The 17,575-nt window shown below is 40.6% G+C and overlaps 1 protein-coding gene across 3 annotated transcripts in view; it reads left to right on the top strand.

The window, feature by feature from the left end:
- The first annotated feature begins 1,527 nt into the window (after nt 1-1,527).
- The window catches only part of CCDC93 (coiled-coil domain containing 93), a 51,257-nt gene continuing 35,209 nt past the window's right edge, over nt 1,528-17,575 (top strand). The window contains exons 1-6 of one of the 3 annotated variants that reach the window (XR_005829288.1): nt 1,528-1,760; nt 2,843-2,956; nt 4,694-4,788; nt 7,372-7,483; nt 11,427-11,525; nt 12,785-12,841. Coding sequence is in view for 2 of the 3 variants with exons in the window: in XM_040603508.1 (XP_040459442.1) it covers nt 1,719-1,760; nt 2,843-2,956; nt 4,694-4,788; nt 7,372-7,483; nt 11,427-11,525; nt 12,785-12,841 (519 nt within the window). In the remaining variant the exon portion in view is untranslated. Of the gene's footprint in view, nt 1,761-2,842; nt 2,957-4,693; nt 4,789-7,371; nt 7,484-11,426; nt 11,526-12,784; nt 12,842-17,575 lie in introns of those variants that run through there. The other 2 variants (XM_040603508.1, XM_040603509.1) reach the window with 2 other exon arrangements.

The raw sequence follows: 17,575 nt of genomic DNA, 5'->3' as shown, positions 1-17,575 counted from the left end.
AGGTGAAGGAAAATTCCAGCCTTCTCCTGTAAAGGAGAAAAATGGTTTCAGTCTTTGTGGTCACAATTGACATAAAGCAAATTGAAAGAACATACTACTTTTCTGTAAGTATATCATTTCAAGCCAGGTTTGTGATTTTGGGTGCCAGCTGCACGCATTTTAAAATCCATAGGAGTTAATTAGCCCTGTCTCCCTTCCTCTCCTTCATCATGCTTTAAAAATCCTGGGAAACAGTTAAGGTTCCCAGTGTAGGTTTGATCCTTCCCTTGTCTGATACTCAGTTACTACTTAGCCCCCTAGTTTATACTACCCTTGGCTTTTTATTTCTTTTTTCTCTAATGTGTTTCTTTGAAAAGGAATTTTATGATCATGGCTCAGGGATCTTTTTTCCAAGTTGATGTTTCTTTTTAGTAGTTACCTTGCAGCCTGTGCTGGCTGCTGTGTCTGAAGGTCATGTACATCCCTTCCTCACACTCTTCTGTTTCAACCTTTCTTCTTATCCATGCTTTTTGTTTGTTTGCTTCAGTCTTCCTCTCCATGACAATCAAATTAGAGCCGTACAGTTCTCTGTGAGAAGGCAGACAAAAAGCAGAAAGCCTGTATTGCTCTGGTGAGCATGTTAGCCTCTGGGGCTGCATAACAGTTTTCTGCAACTCTAATTAAGACATGGCCTGTGGTTACACCAGTACGCAGCCTGAGCCGGTCTGGCATATTTTTGCTTTTATTATTATTGTTTTGATCGCTGTGTCAGGGCAGCAGTCGGTGCGGACTGGCCCGTGTACGCTCTGCTGCCTTCCGACAGATGGAAACAATGCTCTCGCGTGGCTTTTCTTGTTCCTTCGCCTCCCTGAGATGTTTCTAGTCACAGGCTAACACCGAGTTTATTTTTTATAATGCTTTGCCTACAGTGAAGGGCCTAGAAACTGGGCTCCTGAGGCAGAATTGAGAAGACACCGCTGTCAGGTATTTCTGAAGCCACTGTCACCAGGAAAGGCCTCCCCGGCCTCCCCACGGGGCCATGCCCCCACGCCGTGGGACAGAGGTAGCACCAGATCAAGGGGGCGCAAAGGTTCCTCAGCATGGGACCTGCCTGCAGGTCTGAAAAAAACCGGTTAAATCCCCCTCAGCGTTTGGTCACCAAAGGAAAGCCAGCTGCTAATGAGGCGCACCAGTGCCCCGTGGGGCTGAGAGGCCGTGAGACACCCCTCAGGTCACAGCGCACCGGGCGGCTCGTCCTCCATGCTGGAGAGGCCTCAGGTCCCTCTGCAAAAGAGTAAACCCCCAGAACCACACAGAGAAGGGCGACCGCCCGTTAGGGGGAGGCGGGGGGGACAGAGCCCGGCAGCAGCGGGCGGGCGGCTCTGAGCGGGCGCCACCGTGCCCCAGGCGCGGCCGTGGGCAGGGGGCACCGGGCCCCAGGGGCGCCGCCCGCGGGCACTGGCGGGCGGGGGCGGGACGGCGCTCCCGCGGTTGCGCTCCGTGCCGTCAGTCACATGAGCCGCCGGGGAGCCGCGCAGCCCCCGCCCTCCTTCCCCCGCACCCCTTTGGCCGCGAATGGCACGGCCCGGATGCGCTTATACGCAAGGAGGGTGCGGGTGAACCATTGAGCGGGGGCGGGGGAACCCGGCAGCTGCCGGCTGGGAACCGGGCGTTGCGACGGGGGGGAGCGGACGTGACAGGCTGAGCGGCTGGGCGCAGGCTGCCGGAGGCGGAGGGCGATGGTGGTCCCCCGGGGACAGGAGCACCAGGCCCCCCAGGAGGTACCGTAGTGGCGTCTTTCCAGCCTCCCCCACCCCGGGCAGAGCGGCGTTGGTGAGGCGCGGCCGCCCGCTGTTCCTCCGGCCGCGCTGCACTGGCTTCCGCGGGTTCCCTGCCCGCTCCCTCTCCCCTCTCCTCGGCTCCCCGCGGGCCGGGGCGCTGACCGGCCCTCGCCGCCGCGCCGCCAGCCCGGGGGTCGCCGCTGTACGGCGGGCTCGGCCCTGCGCCCTGCCCCGCCCGCGGCCCCGGGCGGTGGGGTCCCTCGGGGCGCGGGGAGCCGGGTCCCGCTCCCGGGGGTGGCCCCGCGGCGCTGCCGGCAGGGCCCGTGTCGGTCACCCTCCGTGCACCATCGCGCTGCCCTGTCCCCTTGGCCCATGAGGCTGTCGGGGTCCCCGTGGGAGGGAGGAGGCTGGGGGAGAGGGTGGTGGGGAGGGTGCTGGGGCGGGTGCTTGCAGCCCCCGAGGGGCCGGCTGCCCCTCCGGCCTAGCCACGAGGTGCCCGGTGCCTCTGGGCAGCCACGTGTGTGCGTGGAGCCGGGGGGACCCTCCTGGACCGTGGGGACAAAAGCCCCGCGCAGGGCGGTTGGGGCACCGCGACCATCCGCGCTGCTGTCAGTGGGCCCTTGGCTGGTGCCAGCGTTCCATTTTGCTTATGCTTGCATTGCCCAAAAAGTGGAATTCCACGTGAAGGTCTCCTCCTGTTTTCGTAAAAAGAACACAGAAGTGTTAAATTGAGGTGTGTGATTTTTGTCAGCCCTGAATTTGAAAGAAATGTGCAAAATGGAGAATAAATTAACTGGTTAATGGCAATGGGGGCAACCAGACTGGCTGGAAGCAAGCCGTGGGCCAGCAGTTTGAACAGCAGAAGCAGATTAAAGTATTCAGCTGGGTGAAAAAAATGTGCTGTTAAATCCATATAGAAATGCGTTGCCTATTTCTTTAACATCCTTCAAATTAACAACCAAGTTACTAATAGAAGTCAAGGTTTTCCACATGGTCTGTGTTAAGGTAAAAGTTTGGAAAATGTTCATTTGCAGAATGAACGAGAAGCACTGAATTAGTGTTGCGTTGTTTGTTTTGGCCAGGTTGAAACGAGAGAAGATGAGGAACAGAACATCAAGCTGACTGAAATTTTGGAACTGTTGGTGGCGGCTGGGTATTTTCGAGCAAGAATCAAGGGGTTATCACCGTTCGACAAGGTGAGACCAATGCAGTATTTCTAAAAACCTTTTTTTAAGGATAGGAAGATTATATACTTTTTCCTTGTTTAGCAGTTCTAGGTGACTTAAAAAAAAAAAAAAGACACTTGCAACATACGAGGCTTTTCTGTGTAAATAATTCTGGGAATGACCCAGTTTCAAACAGATAAGACCTCCTCAATCTTGAAAAACAATTCTGTGCAGCAAGGCCTGTTTTGGAGGAGGTGATTGAATGCAGCTAGTTACTGCTGTGCTCTTCTGGCAGTGTTATGGCCGAAGTTAGTCATACATGGGGAATTTTGCCCCTCTCTCAACTGCAGTTAGAAAGACTTGGTACTTGGACATCGCATGGTAATTATTATTTTTTTAAAAAAAAGTATTCCCGAATGAGAAATGAAGAAATACTTGTCTTGAGAGACTCTGAAAGAATGGAACAGTTAGCCTAGTGAGATTATTTTTGGGCTGTTTTTACATACCTTTAGAATGTCATGTATGTTAACCTTTCATTGTCCTAGACGGGAAGTATGTGATACTAACAGTGAGCAAAGTTCAGGTTGAAAAGAGACTTCTGAATTGTTTTAGTGCTGACTCTGTAAGAAATTCCTGAACCAAAGTTTGAAAACACAGAGGTACAGCAGCATTGAAATGGACTCTTCTGTTTTCTGGTGTTTCTTTGATCATAGCACAGCCTTACTTTGCAATGCAATTTTAGTTTCTTAAAACTGCTTGGCATTACTGACCTTAGCTGCTCAGGAGGCTGTGCACACAGACACAAAGTCAAGGAGACAGCCTTAGGATGTAATAGTTGCATTTATGTGTAGAAATGGACGCATCAGGTTTATACTTGCCTAAATACAATTGCAAAGTTACCATTTCATGAATGCCCAACCTTTACAAAAAATGAGCACTGCTATTGAAAATGATCAAACTGCTAGTGTAAAAGGGATACTAGTAAACTGTCTCAGAGGGGAATGTGAGAGGGGGAATGTGTTAGAAAACCTTGTATAGAACACCCTAATTTACTGTGTGGTGTGGTAAGTTACTCCACATTTTAATCCCTTTTTCTGGACTTTGTGTGTGTTTAGACCATCTTGCATATTCATATACAAGGTTGTCTGTATATATTTACGTAATTTATGTCAAGTTGATGAAATGGCTTGGGATTTTTAATATGCCAGAGTATCTGTAGGAATAGGACCGGAAACAGAGGTTTCTACAGAGCTGTGGATTTCCATCACTATGTTGATACTGTGCCTGGCACTTGGTGTTGCGTATGTTAGCAAGCAAAGAATAATAGTAGCAAAGGTATGTGTAGATATATGAATACAAAAATTATGATCCTTGATAAAATTCTGACACAGTCACTTCTTAAAGATCTGACATTTAACATACTGTGCTGATTTATCTTTTTTTAAAAAAAAATTTGAGAGCTGTTTCAAGACTGATACATAAAATTCAGAATATCACTGACTGCTGGGGTTTTTTTCTGTTTTTTTGTCTACATGTATTGTATGTGGAAGTTGATACATGTATGCTATCTACATGTCTTTCAGTCTCTATAAGAATACTGAGGATGTATATATAAGGATATATATAGATTATATAAGGATATATAAAAATACTGATGAGGAGGTGAAAGTACTGAGCTGTAGTTTCTAAAATAAAGCCTATAAGATGTACTTGGGTTTACCTCTTCAAATTAAGATGGAACTAACCATGCTGTTGCTCCTTTGCTAGGTGGTAGGCGGCATGACGTGGTGTATCACTACTTGCAGCTTTGATATCGATGTTGATTTATTGTTTCAGGAAAACTCTACTATTGGTCAAAAAATGTAAGTGGATTAAATGGCAAGTGTGGTGGGTTTTGTTTTGGTTTTAATTTTTTAGAAAAGGAGCAGTGGGTGGGGAGGGGGAAATTACCTGATACTTGCTTGTTATGAGACATACTTTTAGTCCAAGTTTCCTGCTTTTGAAGACCACCCACTTGCAAAACATTGCACTGGTTTCTGGATTTCTCAGACTGTAGTTCCATAACTTCTAAAACCAGAAAGAAGCTTATTCCAAAAAAGGCAGTGCTGTTCCCCTCTGGGCTGCCATGTTCTTGTATCACTACCAAGCAGTGAAAGTGCTTATGAGGCTGCACGTTGAACTGGATTGGGAACTGATCCAGATTAAAACCTACCAAAAAAACAACAAAAAAAGAAAATAGTTTTAATGTGAATCAGTTCCTGGATCTGGTTCTCTATGCAGCTGCACAGATGCTTGTGCTGGCACAAGGGGATAGTGCAGAGGCCAAAACAAAGGGCAGAGGGAGACCACGCTGCTGGAAACTGAAGTGGAACAGTAGAAGACCTTCGTTGGGTTCTCTATGTCTGCAGATTTGCTGTGTAAATAACCTCTGATTCTCCTTTATGATTCTGAGTTGGAATTGTAGGTGTCAGCAAGCAGAATGTAAAGCATTACACTGTTGCCAAAAGAGTTACCTGCCCCATACTAAGGAGAAGATCCTTCCTGGCAGTGACCCAATGAGACCATTTTGATTTGATTAATTTCTTAAGGCATGAAATTTGGTCATCAGTCACCTAATTCCTGTATTAGGGAGGTTTTAAGCATTATTTTGAGCTGAGAAAGGGAATACTTTGTAAACTACATTATTTCTTTATGCATTTCTGTGATAAAAGAGCCATAATTAAAATTTGAAGGAAGTAAGAATAGCTGTCAAGTTACAGTTGCATGAAGAGACTTGTTTGCTCCATGTAGTCAAAAAGAACATCTTTCTGTGCTGTTTTCTTGAAAGTCATTTAGCATTGGAAAGCCTGTAATACTTGTAAAAATAAAGATTCATGTTTATTGCCATTAAACTTGGAGACGCTCAAATAATCCTAGATAACTAACTACATAAAGCATTAAGTGCATGGAATTAAGTAGAGACTAGGAATACAGGTGGTGGTGATGGTTTTTATAATTGCCATCTTTCCTATCCTGAAGAAGAGCAGGATAGGAAATAGTTAAGTTCTGAAAATGTTCTGTTATCTTTCCAGCTGACTGGATGCAAAACTGGCAAAACAAAAACCAGGCTCCTCTCCCAAAACAGCAACAATGATTTATTTGTAAACCTAGAAGTGTTTGGAGTCACACAAGCACAGGCCGTTTTCATGTCCATGTAATGTTTATGGTGGCTCAGTGCTCTTGTGATCTTCTCGAGATAAGGAAAGTTAAGCTTTGTGTTTTCTCAGTATTATTCTGAAGGCATTTTGATGGTGTCCTGTTATTTAATTGCTGGGTTGAAATAAACATGGAAACATACATTAGGAGATGTTCTTGCATCTATTAGATAAATAACTTTTTTTTTCTTTACATTTCATTTGCTTTGATTGTGCTGAGAGGCGCTGCTATTTTCATGTTGTAGAATATTAGTATGGGGCCATAGTGGGAGTTGCCTTATTAAGAATAAAGTAAAAGTTTTCACTTGTCTTAGGGAATGTAACTTTTCAGGCTCTTTTCCCAGACTATGGTCTCTTGTCTCCTGTCTGTTGCTTCCTTTTTCATTCTTCCAGAATATCAGTTTTCCATTTGGGGGTTACTGAATATCAAGGTCAGTACTGGACCAGTTAGATTTTTTTTTTCCTTCATGGAAAAACAGTTTTAGTTTTCCCATACAGTGTTCATCCTTAGTGCTGACACCTGCTTTAAAAACGTGCTTGACAGCACTGGCAGCAAAAGAATACCTTGCTCTGAAATAAAGGGTTCAGTAGGAGCAGAATGACGTTCTTGTAGGTGAATCCCTTGTGTTAGGTTAATCCTTCCATTTTACCAGTTCTTACCTGAACTGTAGAATGAGACTGTAGCCAGCAAATTTTGTTTTACTCACTTCAAAACTGTGTGAAATATACTGTGTATTTAGCTTTGAGGTGTAATCTATATTTAAACTCAGTTTCAGTAGTAATGTCAAAATATATTTTGGGAGTTCTGCTAAAAAAAATGTTTAAGTCCTTACATTTGATTCTGGACTTCCTTTAAGTGTGTCCATCTTACTTGGTCTAACTGTTGTTAAAGCTAGTGTTTCTTCATGTATGCATATATTATAATATGCAAAGGTGTTTGTAGATACATCTTACACAGGCATTTCAACTGACCAGACATGCAGATCTTAACATTTTCTGTGTAATCCTACGAATGAAATCACAAGCTAGGAGCCTGCAAGAGGGGTTGAATCACCTCTTCACAGACTACTAATATATATAGTACAATGTAAAAGCTATTTCGTAAATGGAAGTCTGATTGCTTTTCACAGCTGTATACAGTGGAAGCCGCTAGAGGGAACCTTCTAACTACTGTGTTTGCAGAAGTAATTTGTAATTCACAAAAGAAAATTGTAGCGTATATACATGTGTATTTTTGTTGTTTTATAATAGTGCCTTAACTGAAAAAATTGTGTCTGTATTACCAAAAATGAAGTGCCCTCATCGTTTGGAACCACATCAGATCCAGGGACTGGATTTCATTCATATATTTCCTGTTGTACAGGTAAGAATTTTGTGACTTATTGATACTTTGCTGAACAAGGCCCTGAAACTTGCATAAAAATTATAACAAAGATCTGGATTATTGTTTAGCTCTCTATTTAACTTTGGAATGAATAATCACAGAGAAGTAGTTTAAATGAATGTTTTTAAAGAATTGAGTGACATTGTGGATGATCCAGTTCTGAAGTATTGCTTGATCCCCATTTAAGACAAACACAAACTCTTCTTCAGTTCTTCGAAATGGAGTCAGATTCTGCTTTTTGTGGAATGGCTGTGTAAAGAAAATAAAGTTTAAGCTTGTTTGGAATCTGATAATCTACTTTGTCAGACTAGGAAATAGAATAAATACTTTACAGTCTGTGTTTAAGCTTATGGAGTAAGTTACACAGTTCAATCAAAGGGATATGAATAAGCTGAAAGCCAGTTGGAGTTGTTTCTTTAAGCATAATTCATCCTTCATTTGTATCACTTAAAAACTGTACGGGTAGAAAAATAAATTGCTCTGATTTGGGATCCTATTACCATGTCTTTGTTGAGCACTGCTAACTGACCGTGTGCATGCTCATAGCTCTCGATTTTATTAAGGTTTAAGCTAACACGTGACGTGACGTGTTCCAGTTATGTGTGGTATCTTGAGAATCCTTGGTATGTCCTTACTATTTTTTGATTTTTACTTTCATCTGCACACAGAAATGTATCTTTAAGTAGGGAAAATGAAGACTGTTAAGCAACCTGCTTTTTCATCAAGTATCTCCTTACCTCCTGCCTGAGAAAGAATTCAGCAAGTAAGAGTTTCCTCTAAATTCCAGTTTGTAAGAAGTGGGGGAAACTTCCTGTTGTCTCTTTCTTGTTATCTTCTAGTAGGAGGCTCCTGAGGAAAACCACGCTTAACTGCACTCCCCACAGAGTTACGTGGTGTGTGCTGCTGTTACACAGCTTTCAAGCTGTGCTTATGCTGCCTAAAGTGGAAAGTTTCTATCTTGTTAATGCGAGTTTTTACTTTTAAACTTGAAGATGATGGTTACATTTATCAAATACAAGATTTCTCTCACAGAAAAAAATAATTCCTCTGCTAAAGTGAGAACATGAACTATTACTCCTGCTGTAAAAACTGTAGCACTAGGTATTCTTTTATCTGACCTGCTTTATCCAAAATCCCAGAAAGGAGAAACGTTAATTCTAAGCAGGGAGGAAATCAGCTTCTAGGATTCTCTGAGAGCAGCAATTCTCAGTATTGGTAGCTGGCCAGTAGGTGGTATATCTATTCCATACTTGTTGAAGAAGTCTTCGTTGATGAGCTTAGTTTTTTTTATGTAGAGATCTCTTTCAGAAGGGAAGTTCTGCCTGCTGCCGGTACTGTTGGTTCCTCATTTCATCCCAACCAAGACAGGCTTTCAAGAAAACCTTTTCGTGTCACCAGTATACTATGTTCTGAAAAAGACCATGCAAGAGCTGTAATAGGCTGACCACACCATGGCATGTGGGGGTTAAATATTTGATAGTGACACTTTACTCAATGCTCTGCAAAGTTCAAGATTTCACTTGATATCTCTTAAGTCTCAAATCAGTCCCCAAGTAATACAGAAGCTCTTTCCTCCACCTGGTATTGTGTCCCAATAGCTCTTACACTGTGCGAGCTAGTCTGGTGAACTTGATGGGAGGAATTTAGATGAATCCTTCCCTCCAGGAAGAAATTGGATTGAGTTGGCTTACTGCCATGGACTAGCAGAACTAAAAAAACCCAACTAAACAAAAAACTTTAAAAAGATTCCAATGGGCAGGAACGGTACTGTTCTTCCTAGTAAGTTCTGCTTATGTTCACATAGAAAAATATGTACACAATCTTGTGTTGAGATGTGCTTTGTAATCAGTAGTCTGCATTTTCATCTTTCTTGTTGTCATCATCTTCCCCTCAGTTTCCAGGGGTTCATGGTTATATCGCAGAAAACAGTTGCTGGTTCAGACTTGGATCACAAGATTGATCTGATCTCTTATGTGACCTCCTGCACTGGCTGTCAACAGTCCACAGGATTTATCTTCTCCAATGTTATTTAAAATCTACTTCAACATTTGTGGCTTTTTGTGTGGTCTTATAAACATCAGAAGAATCTTCTTATACAGGCATGTGGTGGTTCTTGAACACTTCATAGGCTTGAAGATAGGTCTTTTCACAGTGGAGCTGTAGTTTTTGAAGACAGTGGTGATATATAGTAGGAAAATTTTATAGCAATGCATATAACCTAGCTGTAATAGCTTCTACCTGGGGTACAGCCAAGATTAATGAGATGAGGTCATGTTCCATGTGGTGTCTTCCGTCAGAGCATAATGGACTAATGATACAAGACAGATTCAGTGTTGGCTCTTGGCACTGAGAGCCCAGAACATTTTCTGTTCAACTTCCAATTGCTTCACCTTCCAGCAGGGCTCCAGCCCATCTCCTCCCGCTCAGACTGACAGAGATGGGTGCTGTGAACAGTTCAGGCTTGCTCTGTGGAAGGGTGACTGTACCATAGCCCACAGACTGTATAAAAGCCACCTGGACTATTTGTGTAAAACAGGCTCCCAAGAGCCTCTCTGGAGTAGAGCAGGATGAACCTGTATGCATGTAGAGTACAATAGCAGTTTTGTATACGTGCTGTCAATCCTATGCTTCCTAGAACTGAGAGATTCATTATTTATTCAGTATGGCCTGCTCAGAAGGACAACGTGGATAGCTTTTAGAGTACAATAACGTTCTGCAGTTTTTGAATGTAGAATAGGATGTATGTTGTGCAGGCTGGTACAGCTGAGCTCTTGGTCTGGTGAGGTGTGCTGGCTATTCCGTGGGATAGATGAAAACAAAAAAGGCAGAAAATTAACATTCCTTTGTTTTGCCAACTACTGTTGTGTATTTTTCTGTATTTTGATAATGTAACGTTATTAATGTTCAACAAGGAATAACAGTGAATATTACAGATAATATGACTACATAGTGTGGTGAAAGGTACTTTGTTAAAACTTATTTTTAGCTTTAGTAGACTTCTGCTAGGATATAGGGTTTATGCAACTCAGATTCTTGGGAGGGCATTGTAAGGTTTTGGGGCTTATTTGGGGAGGCAGTGTATTTTTTTTGTTTCCTCCTTAAAGGTGCAAGCTAAAAGAAGAATGTTTAAAGTGGCCCACATCCATCTCTATTCCACAGATGCTCTTCATTTTCCTTTTTGGAATGATTTTATTGAAGATACTTGGATTACAGCATGCATTTGGCAAAATTCCAATGAAGTTCACTTATGCTTGTGAAGATTTCATATGGGGGTTTTATAAGTGAATTTTTCCACTATGAATTCCTAATAGTTGAAATTTGCAATGGAATTTTTCTTTCCATACTTACTGTAAGAAATTAATTAGAATATAAAAGCAATTCAGAAGTTACAGTGCAAGCTAAATAAAGAGGATATCGGGCAACAAAATAACAATTTTGCAATACTAGTTACAAATAACATTCAGGAATGTTTTTGGGATACTAGGTTCTGCCCTAAGGAGCGTAGAAGGGAAGGCAGTTCGATCTTCTTTGGACTGTTGAATCCCACTGTAGTGTGAACAGTATGGCTCATCAAGGTTTGTACGGTTCAATATAGTTCAACAGGATGAAGAATATTTAGGTTTTTATATGTAAATCTTTAATTATAAGAAAAGCCATGTGGTTTCCTAGCTTACACATTATCTGATTGCTCTACTGAGCTTTTTATTACGTAGAAGAGCAAACTTTGTAAAAGTAGCCAATGCTGAATAGTTTTGTTAGGAGTAGGTCCCAGAGTTACCATGTTTACAAATAAATGTTCCTCTGTGCTTAAAATGTGCTTTTAGATTTCTATCATGTATTAAAATATTTATGCAGTAGTTTGATGTTTGCTGCTGTTACTCTTTTCCTTTCCAATGATAGAAACTTTGGGTTTTTTTCCCAGTGGCTGGTGAAACGTGCAATAGAAACAAGGGAAGAAATGGGAGACTATATCCGTTCTTACTCTATATCGCAGTTTGAAAAAACTCATAGGCTACCAGAGGTAAGATAAGCCAGTTGTTGCAATGCTCACATCCATACCAGCTTCACAGCTCTGAAATCGGCACAATATACCAGAGTTGCATTTGCTATCATTTTGTTAATCAGCCCTAGAGCAATCCATGTACATTCATAGATACTGGTTAACTTCTGCTTAATAGTTACCCTAATTTTTCTGCAGTATTTACTACTTCTCTGTCACTTTGGCTTGCCAGGTAGCTTGCTTCTGGAGTGCATATACACTGCACAGAGCTCTATCCAGGCTAACCATGTGACTGGAGCTACATGAAATGTGTTTGAAAACACTCAGCATGCTATGGAGAAGCTGATCTAACTAAATGAGAATTGGTGCACTGTTAATGCTCTGTAACTTGGGTTTTGTTTTGGAGAGCTCAAAGTGAGCTTGTCTCCCTGTATCCTGTATCCAAGCCCCAAAATTTGTTCTTGAAAACTAGATTCCTGAAAAACTTCATTCAAAAACTGATCTTGGGGAAAGACAGAGGGACAGTTTTGTCTCCGTAAAACATGATTGCCAGAGGAGTGAGATGTACAGTTTTATCTAGAATTGTAGTGGTCAAATGCTGCCCCCTTTGAAACTAAATGTTTAGAACAGTGTTGTGATCCTCTCTTCTTCCTATTCTGCACTAATGTTGTGAGGTTTCCTTGGTGTAGGGGGAGAGCTGGAACGAGCTTGGATTTGTGTCGGTAGTGTAGAGTCATTAATTCTGTTGGTGCATATCCCAGGGCAATTCCATATTTAAAACCTAGAACCCACGTTTTCTCTCTAATTCAGTAACAACATTAAAGGTGATGTCCCTAATACTGTGATAGATGCTTGGGATGGTTTGGATTTTATTTGGGTTTTTTATTATTATTTTTAATGCTTAGAAAATAAATAACAGTAGGGGAAACTTCTCTTTTCCACATTAAGCCCATCCCAATCTCATTTCTTCATAGTGTAGTAATGATTGGAGATCCTGGTAGTGGGCTGGGATTGCATTTCTGTCAGGTACTGTGTGAGCAGAGAGCAGAAGGACTGCTGATCTGGATACAGTTTTAAATAGGTAGGTACCCTTTTACAAGACCTAGCTACTTATCTGATGAGAGAAGGAAATATTTTTCTGTGTTACAGAGAATCATATTCACCAAATAATTGGGCAGCTCAGAAACTATTTGACAACTTTGTTTGCTAAATGCATTACAGTGGTTAAGATGTAATCTCTATTGCTGGTATTTTTAATCACCTCTGTTAATGTCTTGCAGGATGATGAATTTATGCAAAGAAAAGAGAAAGCCGTCAAAGCAGTTACTGATATCTGTGTAAGTATGTTAGATTTTTATGATCAAGAAACAAGTGGTTTCAGTAATAAAATGGCAGTGGTTAATTTTGTTTAATGTAGTCAGTCCTGAGTTCTCTCATGAGAAGGTCCCAATTAAGTTACATATTGACCTTCATTCTTAGAACAGGTCTCAAATACCAACATACCAGATAAAAACCATTTAGGTGTGTACTGTCCGAATAGGTAAACTCTATCAACTGCCTGCATAGAGTGTGAAGTTCCACCCTGTCAAAACAAAAGTAACAAAGTAGCCTATAGGCTGTTAAACCCTCAGCAGACTGTAGCTATTAGCAGTTGGGCTGTTTATCTTGAAATTAATCAAAATGGCAATTTAAATGTCTGCATTTCAGAACTTGTCTTTTTTACTACTTGTAATTAGCAGTGAAAATACCCTACTTTAGAAATGTTTTCTTAAGTAGCAAATGTTGGTTGGGAAAGGTGGTATCACTTGTGAGATCTTAATCTGAAGAGGGAGATAACTCTTGGATAAATGGTTTGTTTATATTTTTTGAAAGCTTATTCATGAAGGCTACAAGGAGTGACATGTAAAATACATAGGCTGTATGACTGTCTCGTACCTGTTTTCATATACCTAGCTAGCAACTTGAGTTTCTGTCCTTGCTTTCTCTGTAATTGCTGTCTGCTTGGGACTGTCAGTTTGCCGTTTCTGACTCTTTAACATCTTGCTATCTTTTTGGTTTTTTTGGACCATCTTGATAAATTCACAGGCCAGCATTTGAGATGGGATGAGAAATCTGGGTATGCTTTGAATGGGACACTTCCAAGGCTGATTGATAGATGGTGAAACCCTTCTCTTTTGAGAAAATCAATGCTACTTCAGGGAGCTCTAGCCAGACACCCTGAACTCTTTGTCCATGGATAGAGGTGTTAAGTGCCAGCATACCAAGCTATGTGATAGCATAATGGACCAGACAAGTAATCTTACCATTTGTCATGTTTTGGAGGCAGTTTTTCCTGTATTAGCAGTTTGAGTGCTGCTGAGCCTAATATATGTGGTTGAATTACAGTGCATGTTTATAGAAAAACATTGCTGTGGAAGTCTCCAGGTAATGACCAATGCAAATCCCTTGTTAATCTATTTCAATAATTACTCTTGCTTTGAAAATTTCAATTACAGTCTCTTAAGTGTTGTTCCCCATGGTTTGGTTGGGTTGTTTTTAATTATTAGCAGGTTTATGATGAGTCTGTACTCCAGTGAGCAGTACTTGTCTTTTCAGTGAGATCTCTTTTCCATTTTACAAGTTAGCTCCCCTTGTAAATGGATATTATTGTTTTGTTTGTGCACCTGTATAACCCTTTACATTGAGAGAGAATGCAAACCTGTGTAAGAAAGCAAATTCCAAATGCGTGTTGTATCAAGTAGCTCTTGATATGCCCATTTTCAATTTTCAGAGTAATTGTCCTAGTTTTTCAAGTGTGGCAAAGTGTGTCCATTTTCTGCCTGCATTGTCTTTAAATAGCCCTAAACGTTCGGTATCCAAGTGGCTGATACCAGCCTTGTCACTGAAGAGACAAAGTAGTCACAATGCTGTTAGGAGGCACCAGTACCTAGAATTTTTAATGTCATTAAAAAAAATAGAGAAGATACTTGATTAACAATGATTAAGGGATCCCTTTTGATTGCTGAGGAGCAGAGGGGGTTTCAAGTCTCAGCTTTTATAGTCTAATAATTTGATTTTTTTATTTTTTTCTGTGACATTAACGCATTTGTTTGGGACAGCTTGCCTAAAAAGAAGGAATGCAATCTACTTTTAGTATGCAGGTACCTAGTAAATGTCAGGTCCATTCAAGTTGCTTGTCCAAAGTCCTGTGGTGCTTGGTTGAGCTCCCTTTGCATATCTACCTGCATGTTTTCTGAAATTGCTTTTTGGAGTTTGAAGAGAATGCCATGGCAAAGGTGAAGCAGGTATATGTATGTCAGATCAGGTATTTCTTGGCTGGTTGAAGCTAGTGAGTGGGTTTCCACTTGCCCAGTATGTTAGGGTTGTTATTTTAAAATTCATAGGTCATGGTCCTAGAATCAGATACGCAGTATTTGTCTGCTTCTGCAGCTAAGGGAATAGTTCCATGTTCAGGGTCCAAGAATGAAACTGATGATGCAAAGCAAGGAAAACAAGATCTTCAAAGTTTGATAGTATTTTGCACCATTCAGCTAGCCTGTCTAAGGATCTCTGAATAGCTCTCCTGCCTTTGAACGTGCTGGCTGCTCGCCCCGGTTTGGATCTACGTGCAGAGTTGGAAAAGGTATATTCTGTCTTCTCCTCTGGATCACAGATTTCTAGTTTTTTAGGTGCATCTTCATGGAAGATAAAGTTTTCACATTGGTTCATCACTGCTGAGGATATCATTAGACACACCTCCCTCTTAAATATATGAGCTGTGTCAGGATTGCATCTTCTACAGCACCTGATCTTCTTTACTGAAGTTTAGTTCATGAGATCTCTTAAGGCACTAAGGCATGACTGCAGTCTAGAACACACATGGAGTGAATTTTCAAGCTTTCCTGTCTGTCTGTAGGAACTGTAAGAAGAAGGCGGGCCATTAGATGAAAGCTCTTCTGCAAGTCACCTTTAAATCATTATGCACTGGAATTAGAAGAGAAATCCACTTTCCTAAAAGAAGCAGCAAGAGTGAAAGACTGGTCTGTTGCTTGAATTCATTATTATAAGTTTGGTCTAAGGATCTACCCTTCTCTTCTCAAGGGGACAGTACAGTGAGATTTATGGTCATGATCAGGCCTAAAGGTTAGAAAAGGGAATATTAAATATTGGTAATGGTTATTGGAATAAGAACTACTGCTGCTGAAAGGTGACTGCCTAGTGAATTCAGATTATCTTTCAGTGGTTTTGTTTGACTAATCAATTATCTGATGCCAAGACTAATGTTTATGGTATGATGCCTATGCTTTATATAGCACAGGTATAATATAGAATGCCATCATAAAAGCTACAGTTGTTTTTATGACTTGTGTTGCTTTTCCATAGTACATCTTGTGGGAGATTCTGGGATCATACAATGCTTTTTCATGTGACAGTCAAAAATGTAGCAAGACTTAATAGCTGGAAACAAGGATGACAGAAATTGAGATTAGAAATGAAGGAAAAATTGCAAAGGGTAACTGACAAATTCAGGAGAAACTTGCCAAGGAATACCATCTATTTTCACTTGTTTGAGGTCTTTGCTTTGGGATTACATGTCTTTGAAAAAGATTGAAAGCTATTTTGGCAATGTTATGGTACAGGAATTGCTTGTTGAAAATAATAGTTTGTGTTGTACCAAAAGCCAGATCAAGAAAAAAAAAACCAAACCTTTTTTATTTTCTTTCAGAATCTTTGCAACTTCTTGCATTAAATCTTTTGTCCAATGTGAATAGAATTTTCTGAAGTTAAATGTGTATATGGAAAGCCCAGGCTTTGGTTTCGATGTTTGTTTTTGTAAGGGATGTTTTCTGAGCCTGTTCCTCAAAGCATTTAAAATACATGAATGAAAAAGGGACCAGAAGAGAGGGGGGCGTTCCTTTTTTGATGCTGATTATTTAATGGTGATGAAAAAGTTTTTTCTCTGCTGTGATGAGTGCTGGAATTTCATTTCAGAAAAATGAGAGAATGTAATCTAATTGTTTAAGGGGGACACTTTTTAAAGAATATCAATTGAAGTAAAAAGAATACCGTTGAGATCACAGGTTCTTGTTTAGGTTTTTCCAGTATCTTTGCTAGCAGGATAGCACTAAATACTGGACTTCAGTTAACCTCAAAATCTTTATTCCAGCAGTGGAAATGTTGCATTACAGACTAACACCACCCTAATCTTTCATCAAACAAACAGCATTTACTTCGGAGTTAGTTTTGCTATCTTGGTTCCAATTTCTAATTTGGGGAAAGCTGAGAATCTTATTATTATTTTTTGTTTTGTTTGTGCTTGAGGTAGAATGATTTTCCTAATGTTGTTAAATAGACTTTTATAGGGGCATAGTTGTTGTATGTGGGAGGAGGAAGAAAAAAGGTAATATAGGCCATATTTACTGTAGTGTAACGGTTGTGTCTGTGTTAACAGTTAGAACAGTGGCTCAGTCCTCTTGTTTCAGTTTTTTGTTTTTTAAATTGGAAGTAGCTCTGTCAGCACAAAATAGTACTTGTGAATCCTTGTTTTATTTGATGAGCTGTTGTCCAGCTGTAGGATCACACTGGGATAGCATGAAATTGAATGATTTTAGTACCTAACTATTTAAGATATTTTTGTTCCTTAAATTGCAATAAAATCTGCTTTAATTCCACTGTAACCTGTAATCATTGAGTAGGTACTAATTACATTTAGTTATTTAATCAGAGATTAAAAATAGCATTAACTCGCAAAAGAGGTAACATTTCTAGATGCTGGTTTTATCAGCTAAGTCATAAGTCTTTTTTTTTTTTTTAATAGATGTTGATTGTGTTATTTTTTACTTTTCTTTCAAACGTGATGGAGGAGATGGTTGAAGAAATAGTGTCTGTTGTTAAATACCCATTTATAATTACTTTTTTTTTTAAACCTGGAAGGATGGGTCCTATAGCAAATTGGTCAGAAGTAAATTTGGTAAGATTTTTATCCTGTAATTCCAAAAAGAGAAAGTTAAAGGTATTTATTTGGGTAAGTATATTGAGTTGGAAAGCAAAGAGCGGTATATATCACTCTAGGTAACAATTCATCATTATTT

Source organism: Falco naumanni, chromosome 8 (genome assembly GCF_017639655.2).
Source record: "Falco naumanni isolate bFalNau1 chromosome 8, bFalNau1.pat, whole genome shotgun sequence".
Taxonomy (NCBI): Eukaryota; Metazoa; Chordata; class Aves; order Falconiformes; family Falconidae; genus Falco; species Falco naumanni.
This window is presented reverse-complemented; position numbering and strand designations above follow the sequence as displayed.